At 42.2% G+C, this 13,645-nt stretch overlaps 1 protein-coding gene across 1 annotated transcript in view; it reads right to left on the reverse strand.

Annotated features, from left to right (window-relative positions):
- Window positions 1-13,645, reverse strand: part of LOC138262456 (transmembrane channel-like protein 2) — a 469,363-nt gene that overhangs the window by 332,017 nt on the left and 123,701 nt on the right. The window contains exon 8 of the mRNA XM_069212350.1: window positions 4,915-5,062. Coding sequence (XP_069068451.1) covers window positions 4,915-5,062 — 148 coding nt within the window. The remainder of the gene's footprint in view (window positions 1-4,914; window positions 5,063-13,645) is intronic.

Here is a 13,645-nt window from a genome sequence, read left to right on the forward strand (position 1 = left end):
GATTGGGCTTCAGCTCCTTTGAACTTTTATGTGTGGCCACCCTGTGAGGGGTCCTATGATTCTTGTTAGAGGGGGTGGGGAAAACCTCTCAAGAATCCAAGCAGGATACTCTGGACTATGCACTGGGCCTGAAGTCTAGTATGGTCCAGTATATGAAGAAAGCAAATCATTATCTGGAGGCCAGTCAAGAGCTGATCAAACAATGTTATGATCAGAAGGCAACACTGGTGATTACTAACCTTACACAAAGTGTGGGTAGTGAAGGCTGTGGCAGGTACTGCATTCCAAAGCAAATGTGCTGGTCTTGGACTGTGCTGGAGAGAGTGGGTGCAGTTTCCTTTTTGGTAGACCTGGGCACACCTAGAATCCCCCACAAAGTGATTCATGTCTACCGCCTGAAAACTCACTTTGACAGAGCTGACATGACCATGTTGATAGTGACCAATGGGGGTAGAAAAAAGAAAATGAGCCCCATCTGACCTCTTCACCCATAATGAGAAAGGTGGCTTAGTGGAGGAATTTTACTCTGACACACCAACAAGCAAAAGTACTGTCACCAGTTGATGGGCCAATTTGGTGGTTTGTTATTTCTGACACCTGGACTGACCCAGTAGAGTGTCCATCAACATGGCCGCTGGTGACAGCTTACCTGTCAAAATCAAAACCTACAAGTTGATGAGGCCCGTATCAATGAGGAAGTGGCCAAGATGTTATCCCTGAAGGCTTTCAGTTGCCCTTTACCTAGTCCTGTGGTACTGGTACTCAAAAACCAGAGAAATCAGGTTCTGTGTGGATCACAGCAGGCCTAATGTGGTAACTGAAACTGGTGCTCACCCAATGTGAAGAGCTGATGAGCTCATAGACAGATTAGGTACTGCCAGCTCCCTCTGTATCTTTGAGTCACCTTGTGGTTACTGGCAAATTGCCCTGACTAAGGAGGCTAAGGAGAGGTCTACAATTTCCACCCCAGTTGGCCACTGTCAGTTTAAGGTGATGCCCTTTAGGCAGACGAATGCCTCTGCCAACCTCCAGAGGATGTTTGATGGTGTTGTGCCTAGCTTAGAGACCTTCAGTGTAGCATATCTTGGTGACATTGCAGTCTTTAGCTCTACCTGGCAGGACCATCTGACTCACTCCAATGCTCCACTATGAAAGGCAGCGAGAGCCAAATATAGAAGGATTTGTCATTTCATAGTTCTGACTCACCATTGACCGCTCAGATGAGTGATGCAGATGAGAGACGAGAATCCAAAACTGTTAAGGTGGTCATTTCCCTACAGGGATGGGACCTAACAGTAGAGCACAGAGTTAGAACTGACAATGTCAACATAGATGGCCTTTCTAGGTTCTTTGGCTTACAGAGTGGGACCTGCTAAGGGAATGGATAGTGGTGGGCTTTGTGAGAAAGTGTCCCTTTTTGCATGGTCAACCCCTTTTTAGTGAACTGGTGCTGCTGATACGTTAACTCTGTGCACTGTGTACTGCTGACCAGTTCCATGTGTATTTTATTTGACACAAAAAATATGGTAAAATTGCTATATCCCCAATTGGCAAATTTATCTTTCCAGTAATGTCACAGTAAATGGAGTAAGAAAATACACCAGCGGTATAAAACTTTAAATGTCACCTGTGATCTGCAACACGTATTTTGCCATTCACTTGACTGGCAGAGAAAGCATGTCTTCAGATCTTTATGTAAAGCCTGACTCCTGCAGTTTTTAAACCATCAGGCAGACCTTTCAAAATATACATTTCAACAGGATGGAAATACACCTCCACTAATCGAGTCTTCTAGCCCACAAAGCACAGTGTCTGGTATTTGCAAGTGGAACATGTAAAAATGTGATGTTTACATGTTTGTACAGTGACTATTCCCCAAAAGCAATTTTCACTGTTAGGGTTGTAGCTGGTTATATATAAAAAAAAGCTAAATTACAGATACAACTGTTTTTAACATTTATTAAAATTCAATTTAATGGTGCGGGTGAATATATGATAACTATACATGAAGGGTAAGTGTGAAAGTCAGGGCAATGTTATTTACTCCTTGCAGGGCTGACATCCTCCTCAGTCACACATTTTCTTACAACCTGTGTCAGAGCAAGTGAAGATCTTTACTTGCTAGTATTGGAGCAGTAAGATTCCAATGATCCATAAGATCTCAGTCCACATAACATTTTAAATAATCAGGGTGAGATCCGTGTGACAGTTCAGACAGTGATTTATTTCTCGTTTGTCTTAGAGCTGCAGCTTCTTCCTTCTACAAGACGTCCCAATATTAATAATTCATACTGGACCTATGGAATGTTTGTCATTAGATGCAACATATGTCGATATCATTTGAATTTCCAGAGACTATCTGCCTTTTTTTGCTTTCTTTAATCATTCTTCAGGAGAGCAGTGTAGAACCAGATGGTCGTAAAGAGGGCAACCATAGGAGAAAATGACAACTTTCCACCAGCCCTAGGCCACAAAGAAAGGGAGACAAGAAATATGTCTTCCCAAGTGAAACTTTTATGCAATAGTAAATATGCTCACATCTGAAAACTTGCTGCCCAATACCTTCTTCCCATACAGTGCATTCCAGTGATTGTCCCTTCTGTAGTTCTAGGATAAATCTAAATCTGAGACTAATGTCACTATTAATGTAAGACCAGACAAAGAGAGTGAAGAGAAAATGCTAAGATTTTCCTGGAATATTGCCATTCACAAAAAGCGTAGTAGGAGTGGGTATGCAGCAGGTGTCCTTTGAACCATTTAAAGTTTTTCAATGTGGTTTCTTTTCAGAAAGAAAAGGAGAGAGTTGGTGATGGTCTTTTTAATTTCGCAATTCACTCATAGGCCCTCATTCTGACCCTGGCGGTCGGCGGAGAGGCGGCGGTCGGACCGCGAACAGACCGGCGGTCAGAAAAATGGCATTCTGACCGCGGCGGTCACCGCCGCGATCGCCCGCCACTTCCCCACTCCGACCGCCACGGCGGTCATGACCGCCGGGCTGGAGTTTGCGCACTCCGGCCCGGCGGTCGTCCCAAGACCGCCAACGGTATCATGACCCTGCCTATCGCCGCGGTTTCTTGCAGTCGGGAACCGCCATGCGAACCATGGCGGTAAGCACTATCGGGGCCAGGGAATTCCTTCCCTGGCACTGATAGGGGTCTCCCCCACCCCCCACTACCCACCCGAGTCCTCCCCCCACACCCTCCACCCCCCTGCCACCCCCCAGAGGTGGTACGAACCCCCTCCCCACCCCCACCCCGACATGCACATACATGCACCCCGACATGCACACACCCCCAACATGCACATATACACACCCCCTACACACACATACACAACGGGGACACATACCCGCACACATACATGCAGACATGCGCACCTGCCGAACAGCACACATTCCCATAGACACAGCAGCACCCCCCGCCCGCATACACGCACTCACACACCCCCTCTACACACTCACACGCACACCCCCATGCACGCCCACATCACACAACACCCCCCCTCCCCCTCCCCTCACAGACGGTCAACTTACCTTGTGCGTTGGTCCTCCGGGAGGCGACGGGAGCCATGGGGAGGTGACCGCCAACAGAACACCGCCAACAGAAGACCGCCACACAGATATGTGGGTCGTAATTCTGTGGGCGGTGTTCTGCTGGCGTGGCGGTGGAGGTTGACCAGTCTCCACTTTTCCGCCGACCGCCAGTGTGGCTGCTGGCGGTTTCCCGGCGGAACGCTCCCAGCGGTCGGAATGCGCACAGCGGCATACCGCCGCGGTCGGCGGTCTTCACCGCGGCGGTAACTCGCCGGTCTCGCGAAAAGACCGCCAAGGTCAGAATGAGGGCCATAGTGTCTTCAGTAAGGGCGATTCATTGACTCCTATGTCAATTGCCATAGCGAATCACCAACACTGATGTTATAGCTTCAATACCAGCACAGACCATATTGCAGAGGGCAATCAAACATAACGACTAGAAGATGTTAGTTAGTACGTGTGAGGGGGAAGTGGGTCTATTACATGAGGTAATATTCACAATTCTGTTAAAATGGATCAAAAACTTTAATTATTCCTGTTCACAAAGGTAAAACCATGAGGGTTATTTTCACTCTTTTTGTGGTTGACATGTTTTTACCTAGAAATATTTCCTGTGCCAGGTTTTACACATTTGTTAGATATAGACTATAGATATTGTATATCAAGTACCTCTTTTCGCTAGCTCTGCAGTTGGTGGACAAATAGACTCTTCCTTTTTGCTCCAAAAAGATTGTCCAATCACATTTACTGGGTATTTATCAACACATCTGCCTATTATACGCAAGCAGTATTCTTTGGTATTCAAAGGAAATAGAGTGACTCATAGATGCTCAGTGGAACAAGTAGTTTTCTTTTGCATGCTCTCCCGGAATCACTTTTTTCGAGGGGAGTATGTATATATTGTTCCATAACAGTTTCATCCAACACAGTTAGTCACATTGAAAAGCTTCATCATTTCTCCTGCTAGTAGTACCTTGTTGTAAACACCAATATGTACCAAGTACCTGGTTAAACTACCATCTTGGTTTACACAGATTGATTGACAATCTGATCTCCCTTTTTGTAAGTTAGCACTTCTAACTAACCAACAGCCCAGAGTACCAAGAGTTAAAATTATATATCAATATAATTATTAGGCTTTGGTAGGGTTGTGCTATTTTTCTGCATGTAAATGTTCATCTCTCAAAATATTCAGTTATTATTGCAAAAGATGGAATTCTAAGACACATCTCAGAGCCTACTGTAGATTTAAAATTCAAATGATCACCAGGAAAAGGAGAGGAATAGGAAGTGAGTGTGGTGCTGTTAAAAATAAAAAGTCACAGGCACAATATGTTTTCTCAGAGGAAAATCTAAAGCACAAGATTCATTTCATAGATTACCTTAAAGCTGGTTGTGATTGATGCAAATTTGTTGTCTGCAGTTTCAGGATTGCCAATTAGATAGTCCCAACTGGTAAACATTTTAAAGCTGAAATTATAATTTCCATCATCACCTTCCCCCGTACTTTCATTGGCATTACCTGCCATTCTGCAGATACACAAAGCAGCACACAGCACAAAAAATAGTAATATTAACACAAGATTCCGTTTTCAATTTTGAACCAAAATGTTTTTAACAATATGTAATTATTTATACACAATCTAATTGCTCTGTGTTCCTAATGTATTTCGAATAAATCTTCTAATTATTAAATAATGTGCTCGCAGGAGTCACACTCGGACTGCAATTCATTAAAATACATTAGAAACATTTTTACACATATTTAGGGTGGTTCATACGGGGTCATATTAAGCCACCGAAACACCAAACTGATTATTTACATGACAAAAAGAATGAGGAAAAGATTAAGGGTCTGAATGAGGACCTGTTTTAGGTCTTGGCGAAGGGAGATACTTTGTCACAAACATGACAGATATCCTGTCCGCTGCATTACAATCCCATTATATCCTACAGGAACCGTAATATGCAGATCGGATTTCCGTCACTTTTGTGATGGAGTATTTCCTCCGCCAAGACCTAAATCAACTAAGCCCTCTGATTTCAGCATACGGGTTATTCCGTCACAACAGTGATGGATATCCTGTCCACCGAATTATAAATCCCATTATTTCCTATGGGATTTAGATTTCAGCAAACGGGATATCTGTCACAGTCGTGACGGCATAGCCCGTCCGCCAAAATGTAAATCAGGCCCAAAATGATGCAAGTGAGATTTTACCTCAAATTTCAGCATATTACCTGGCTGCTGCTTCTAGGACAAAGAATATGCAGAACCTTATTAAGAAAAACATACAACGGAATTACTGAGAAACAGGAATAGAGTGAACAGAACAGAAGAAGACCAGAAGGACCATTATCAATTTGAAAGAAGAAAGGTGAGTGGGAGCTGAACATAGACCAATTAGAAGCCAAGATGGGTGCTGAGTAAACAAAATATTAGCTACCTGAGCAGGGAGTGATAGAGAAAAGACATTAGGCATGAGGGTACAGAGATATGAGAGATAACTCATGGGCTGCCAGGAAGGAAAAATTGGAGGGAAGGTGATGATTTTTATGCCCCTTCATAAAGTAAATTAAATGAAAGTAGATGTGACGAGTCACATCTAAAGGCAGTAGAAATAGAAGGTTAGGGGAGCATTCACATCCCCTCAGTAAATATCGATTTTTGAAAATAAAATAAGAAGAGGAAAAGTGGACAATGACCAGCTGAGAAAACATAAGAATATTCTTTTGAATAGCAAATAAGTTGGGTCAAATTAGAAAAATACACGTGCAAGCACAAAATAGCAGTAGTTATATCATAATTGTGCCAGCACAGGTATTCTTTGCAGATATCCATTGCATTCAATTTCAACTTGTTCTAAGGAGAAGGCGTTCATGAAATTTTTAAAGTTTTAAAGCAATCACATCTTCCTTATGTCATAGATCGTTCCTTACCCCTACTCACTAGAATCTAACTTATGCTCCTCTTTTTTCCTACTATGCAAACGTTGAGATTTTATTTCACTCATTTCTACTGTGTATTCAAGTGAACATGTTAGAGTTTACAAGAAGGATGATAGAAATTCAATAGTACCCCTTGTTAAGATTTTTTTCTCCAAGGGCTAGAGGACTACGCACTGCAGCCTTTGTCTTCTCAGTATCATCGAGACAGGTCTCCACATTTTTTCCATTGCCTGATCCTACTCAAATCCATAACACTGTGGAGTTACAACACTGTCAATAACTGTCACTCTGGTCCATGTATATGGTATCCAGTTATGAGACTTAAGGCTTGATTACGAGTCTGGCAGTCCTTGGACCGCCAGACTCGCAGTGGTGGTCGTGCTGCCGCTATTTTGGCATTCCAACTGCCATATTACGAGGTTGGCGAGCAGACCCTCCAACCTACTGCCATTCCTGCCAGGATCCTAGATCCCGATGGACTGACAGCGGTGCTGGTTGTAATCAGCCATGGAGGTGCTTAACTTAGCACCACCCAGCAGATTACAACCTTGTTCTCCTCCAGCCTTTTGGTGGAAGGCTGGTGGAGAACAGGTGCAGGGGGCCTATGGCATGGGCAGTGCATGAGTTCCCTAGCCCAGTACCTTTGAAATGTGCACATTTCATGGGTGCAGGTGCCCCTTTCATGCAGCAGCATTGCCACCTGCTCTATTATGAGCTGGTGGCAATGCTGCTGCACCTTTCCACTGGGCTGACCAGCGAAACCTTGGTTTCAGCCAGTCATCCTAGAGGGAAAGTTTTAATGGGGCCGGGGGGGAGGTCGCCAGAACCACAGTGACCTCCTCATCGGGAGTTTGGCAGGTGGATGTTTCCATCCGCCAAACTCATAATCAGTCCCTAAACAGCATGAACAGTTGCTCCCACTGACTATGAAATTCTGTTGTATTTTACATTATCAACCTCAGTTGTATCAATATACTAGTACATGGCCTGCACTAAATTGCCCAGCATACATCGTTCAGGTAATTTAAAATAGTTTTTACCATTATATCGTCAATTTATAGTCCCCTAGAGTTTACTATTTAATTTATATTGACTTTTTGAATAATTTTCATTTTTCTTTTATTTTAATATCTGCTAATTGTATTTGTAATTTATTTAATGAAGCAATTTAATATATATATATATATTCTATACCTATTATCAATGCATTATAAAAAGATATGTGCCATTGCCGAATGTGGGAAGAGACCATGACTTATGACTTTTGCTCGTAACCATAACTTACATTTTTTAGTGTTTTTTAAGGTTTAATTCATAACCATAACTGCACTTTTGCTATGAATTTTGGAGTCTTTCTTAAACATGCAATGAGGAGGCCAACATCCACAGCACAGGGCCTAATGCTATGTGCAGTGGAAGTTGGCTGCCGGGCTTGGCCTCTTTAGGTGACAAACTCAACAGTGAATGGTATTTGACCATGTGCAACAGTGTTGCCTGGAGGTCCTGCTCTATAGCTAGACCGGCACCTAATCCTATATGGACAGTTAGCCTCCACTGTGCTCAGTCATAGGGCCTGAACCACAGCCTGGTCCATATTTCTTTTTTCAAAAATTGTATAATGGATAAGCAGGTACAAATTGGATTCATGGTACCAAAAGAAAGACTCATTCTGGTACCAAGTGCTTCAGGAACCTATGCTTTAATTCTGGTTCTGAAACTGGTGCTGCAAATCGCACAGTATCCTGTGATGCCAGTCTGGTTTCATGGAACAAGGCACCCAAGGTATATGGAAGTTGGGACTCATGGCTCCAGCTGCTGGATCCAAAAATTCTATGGCATTTTTCACATTTTCTTATTTGGAATTGGGGTGAAACTTGAGGCCTTCCTAAATGGTCCTGGGGTCTGGTTGTGCTCATCCTACCCTTGTTTGATTTTTATTTTTATATTCAAGATGTGGGGACTGCTAAACTGCATCCTGTAATGGTGGCTGCAACATTTTCCTTCAATGTTGTGGCCAAACAATCAGATAATTTCAGTACTGCAGGCTCATTTCTGTATGTGACGCACCAAAATGGCCAACATGAGAAAAAGCTCCTCCACACAATCAAATTTAAATTTTAGTTTTAATTATGGAGTCTCTGAGGTTCGTGATTCAGGACCTGTGGGTCCTCAGCAAATTAATGGTCTAGATCGTTCTAAAATTTAACCTCATTATGGTCAAGCAAAGCATCTTATTAATGCTGATTTCTCAAAAACTGAAACAAATTCATTAAAAAAAAGAAAAGCACAATCCTTGAGTAAAGTTCTACCTTCTTGCCAAATTTGATGTAATTTCAACCAACTTTTTTTCTGTATCAAATAGCAAACAATCCCAGGGGAACTGTTAGAACTGGGGTCTTTGGTTGGCAGTCAGCTTGCACTCTGTCCAAGCAAGGACCCTACTCTAGTCAGGGCAATGGAGATACATACTCAAGATAACCCCTGCTCACCCCTTGGTAGCTTGGCACAAGCAGTCAGGCTTATCTCTGGCATTGTGTAATGTATTTGTACCAATACACACAGTAATACAGTGAAAACACTACAAAATGGACACCAAACCAGTTTAGAAAAATAGGAACTAATTTTCTGAATCAAACAAGACCAAAACTACAAAAATGCAACATACACAAGTCAAGATATGAATTTTCAAAAGAATAAGCGTCTTACTCCATAGAGAACAATGAAAACATTGATTTTACACAAAGTACCTGGTTTGCGTCAAAAATAAAGCAGCACGGGTGAGCGTGTGTTGAAAAAGTCAGCAATGCGTCGATTTCTCACTCGCAAGCGAGGCCGTGCGTCGTTATCTTCTCCAGTTGGGTCAGCGATGCATTGTTTTTTTTCCCACAAGAGAGTGATGCATACATTTTTGGACGGGCACCTTGGATTCATGCAGACTTGTGTTGATTTTTGATGCCCAGCGATGATGTGGGAGAAATCCGGTTTCATGGTGTTGGAAAACTGCACTGAGTGGGGTTTGGGTCGTTATCAGCAGCCACAAGAGGGTGTTGTGTAATTTCTCCAGCCGTGATGCGTCGATCTCCCATCCACAATGCAGATGGAGTGTCATTTTAGCCGCGAAGCAGTTGGCGCATCGTTTTTCGGCCGCGTTGCAGGTAGTGTGTCGAAATATTCACTGCACAGTGTTCTGTGCGTGGATTTCAGTCCTTTTTCTGCCAACTTCACCTCTCAAGGGCCTAGGGACTAGATGGGACACCACTTGGCAGGGCAGGAGTCTCAGCAGAGAGTCCAGGTACTGGCGGAGGAAGTCTTTGATTGCCCTGAGATCTCAAAACAGGAGGCAAGGTCAATCAAAACCTTGGAGATTCTTCTCAAGCAGGAATATACCACAAAGTCCAGTCTTTGTCCTCTTTTGGGTAGAAGCAGCAACTGCAGGCCAACCCACCAAAGCACAGTCATAGGCAAAGGGGCAGTACTCCTTTTCCAGCTCTTCAGCTCTTCTCCTTGGCAGAGATTCCTCTTGATTCCAGAATTAGTCTGAAAATCTGGGGTTTTGGGTCCACTACTTATACCGCTTTCTGCCTTTGAAGTAGGCAAACTTCAAAGGAAAGTTTCTGTTGTTCACAGGATCCTGCCTTGCCCATGCCTGGCCCCAGAAACACACCAGGGGATTGGATAGTGTAGCTCAGATGGCCCATTAGGATAAGTTAGGCTATACCCCAGCTCCCTTTGCCTCACTGTCTAGAGGAGAGTCACAAACAGCCTAACTGTCAGTCTGAACCAGACAGGGAATCCACAAACTGGCAGACTCACAGAATGGTTTAAGCAAGAAAATGCCCACTTTCTAAATATGGCATTTTCAAACTGACAGTTTAAACACCAACTTTACCAAAATATGTATTTTTAAATTGTGAGTTCAGAGACACCAAACTCCAAATTTCAATCTGCTCCTATATGGAAACTGCATGTCAACACCAGGGCAGTGCGCGCTCTCTTGGTGACTAGAATGCAAAAACCCAGCACTCTCAAAACAACGTAATTTATGCATTGTGCTGACATGTTGTTGTTTAACCTTTTGCATTGCAGAGTTCAATCCTGAAGACTTATTTTTAATGTGCTTACAAATGCTATTCATTTGCAATGTATTGCTGCAGGCTTTCAGAGTGTGTTAGGGTGTGGTCCCTTTCCAGGGCTTTCTAGAGACTTTCCCTGCAACATGCCTGGGTGTGGTTGTGGGCTGGGCCAAGACTCTATAAAAAGGAGCCAGCCCAGCTCCAAGTGCTCACTATTCAGAGGTCCCGGTGCAGAGCAGCAGCTACTTCCTGAGCTCTTGTCCCGGTGGCCTATTTGATCTTCCAGACATCTGACTTTCATTCTTCATTTGGAGATCCTTGTTCTGGGCTGTAAGACGGTGGTTGGGCTGGCCTCCCAACGCCGTTATCGAGAACTCTCATGTTCTTGGGCCTAATTCTTTTAGGATTTGACAGAGTACTTTGCGTGTGTGAAATATGCGTTTGAGTGTTTGTGACATTTGCAGGGTGACTTGTGAATCGGCAAGACGCGCGATTCGTTTCATAATTTTATCTTGTTATTCATTGCACGCTATCATTTCTTGACAGTTGCATGGTGGCTTAAGAATCGGCAAGACGCACGATTCGTTTTATGGTGTTTTAACTTTGTTGTTCATTGCGCGCTACCATTTCTTGACATTTACATGGTGGCTTAAGAATCGGCAAAAGACGTGCAATTCGTTTAATGATGATTTGACTTTGACATTCATTGCGTACTACCATTTCTTGGCTTTTTACATGGTGACACTCGAATCGGCAAGACACACAATTCTCTCCTCAAGTTTAATTTGTGTTGTTTATTGTATGCCACTATTCTAAGATATCTATCATGTAATATTCGAGTTGACAAGTTATGTGATTTGTTTTTCCTGAATCCATATTGTGTTATTCATGGTGCACAATCCTTTTATGGTGTTTACTATATATATATATATATATATATATATATATAAATCTACAATATGCGCAATTTGTGTTGAAACATTTTAAGAGTACACAGAAGATCAGTGTCTAGATGCAATATTGTATGGTCCTAATATGCATTCTCAAAAAAGGATTTATGTGACTGGTTTAAAATTTAGTAAGAATGTTTTTCTGATTCTCATGTAAAGGAAAGTACTTGAATAAGAAAGTTTTCATTTACTCCATCTTGATTCCCTTACAGGTATCCGGCCATCTTGAAACTTAGTCATTTTAAACTTAATTCTTAGATTGTTCATGTTTTCAGAATGACTATGCTTAGAGTCATAGTCTAGTATTGATTTCAGGAGATATAATTTTCATATTGTGTGTTCTAACCTTTTTCTTACTACATGTCTCCTTCCCAGCTGTTTCCCTTCCTAATCCCCTCTTCCCCTCTTGAACTCTCTTAGCCTCTGTGATATATCTATCAGAGTCTTGGAGCTGTTCAGTGGTGGACGTGTTGGGAACATGCGCAGACCCCGAGGATCTGATGACTCTGACACTGCACTTAAAAGATAATTTAAGGCAGCCCCTGTGTTAACCTATGAGAAAGATATGTCTTTCAACAGTGAAATGGAATTTGGCAGTACTTCACTGTTAGGACATGTAAAAACACATCAGTACATGTCCCACCTTTAACATACACTGCACCCTGCCCAGGGGGCTACCTAGGGCCTACCTTAAGGGTGCCTTACATGTATAAAAAGGGAAGGTTAGGGCCTGGAAAGTGGGTACGCTTGCCAGGTCGAATTAGCAGTTTAAGCCTGCGCACACAGACACTGCAGTGGCAGGTCTGAGACATGTTTGCAGGACTACTTATGTGGGTGGCACAACCAATGCTACAGTCCCACTAGTAGCATTTGGTTTTACTGGCCCTGGGCCAATATTGTGGTAAACAATATTTACAACAGAATATCTAGGGCACCTCTATTGCACTTTACTAGGGACTTACTAGTAAATCAAATGTGTCAATCATGGAAAAGCCAATTACACATACATTTTATACAGGAGCACTTGCACTTTAGCACTAGTCAGCAATGGTAGAGTGCCCAGAGTACCAAAAACAGCAAACACTGAGTCCAGCACACAGTCAAAACATAGGAAGCAGAGGCAATATATATATATATATATATCTATATATATATATATATATATATAGATATATATATATATATATAGCTGTAGACATATATAGATACATATAAATATATATATATATATATATATATATATATATATATATATATATATATATATAAGCATATATTACCCAGTAAGAATCACCAATGGGTAGTCAGAGTTAGGACAGTGATTCCATTGGAAATTGATTTTTCGGTTTGCTTATGACTTTGGCGTGGTTTGATGAACCTTACAGATAAAAAAAAGTCTTATCCACCTCAGTTTCTTCCTGGAAAACTTTGAGGTGATTGTTTGCACGATTTGCATGAAATGTTGCAAGCAGTTAGCATGTTTACCACAGTGTAGATATCTCAGGTTTAGGGCAGATCAATGTTAATAACTTTGGTGCTGTTTTTTGCATCTCTTTGTAATTTGGCATAGGCTTAGCAGATCTGGCTTACTCTTGCCATTTTTAAGTTTATGCAGGTCCATTGAGAGGGGGCTTTTAAAGAGGAGATCCAAAAAGTGCTAATTTGCAAATATATGTGGCACTGTTTTATAAATATACACATAGTTTGGCAGACCTTTAGCAGGTTCAGCATTCTGTTGATATGTTCAGCTTTGAGACAATCCATCAATGGGGAATGTTACATTCACCTAAAGCTTTGGTAATGTTTGGTATATCAGTTGATCTATATGCAAGAATTATGGCTAATAGCTAGAATCAAGTCCAGTTTAAACATACCAGGTTTACCTGCAGTTCTGACAAGGGGGGACAAACATAAAGGTGGAGGTCTAAATGGAAGGTTCGGCACAGGCCCCTACAGCCAGGTCCATTTTTGTGTTTAACCAAAGACCATATGCAACAGTGCTCAGTGTGCACTGCATGCAGTGACAAAGCAGAAGACTAATTAACAAAAAATAGAAATGTAACCAAAAAAACATTCATAAAGTTTAGTTATGGTTCAGGGAAATCAATATTGAAAAAGTTCTGATATTCCACAGTTGAATC

Source organism: Pleurodeles waltl, chromosome 10 (assembly GCF_031143425.1).
Source record: "Pleurodeles waltl isolate 20211129_DDA chromosome 10, aPleWal1.hap1.20221129, whole genome shotgun sequence".
Classification (NCBI taxonomy): domain Eukaryota; kingdom Metazoa; phylum Chordata; class Amphibia; order Caudata; family Salamandridae; genus Pleurodeles; species Pleurodeles waltl.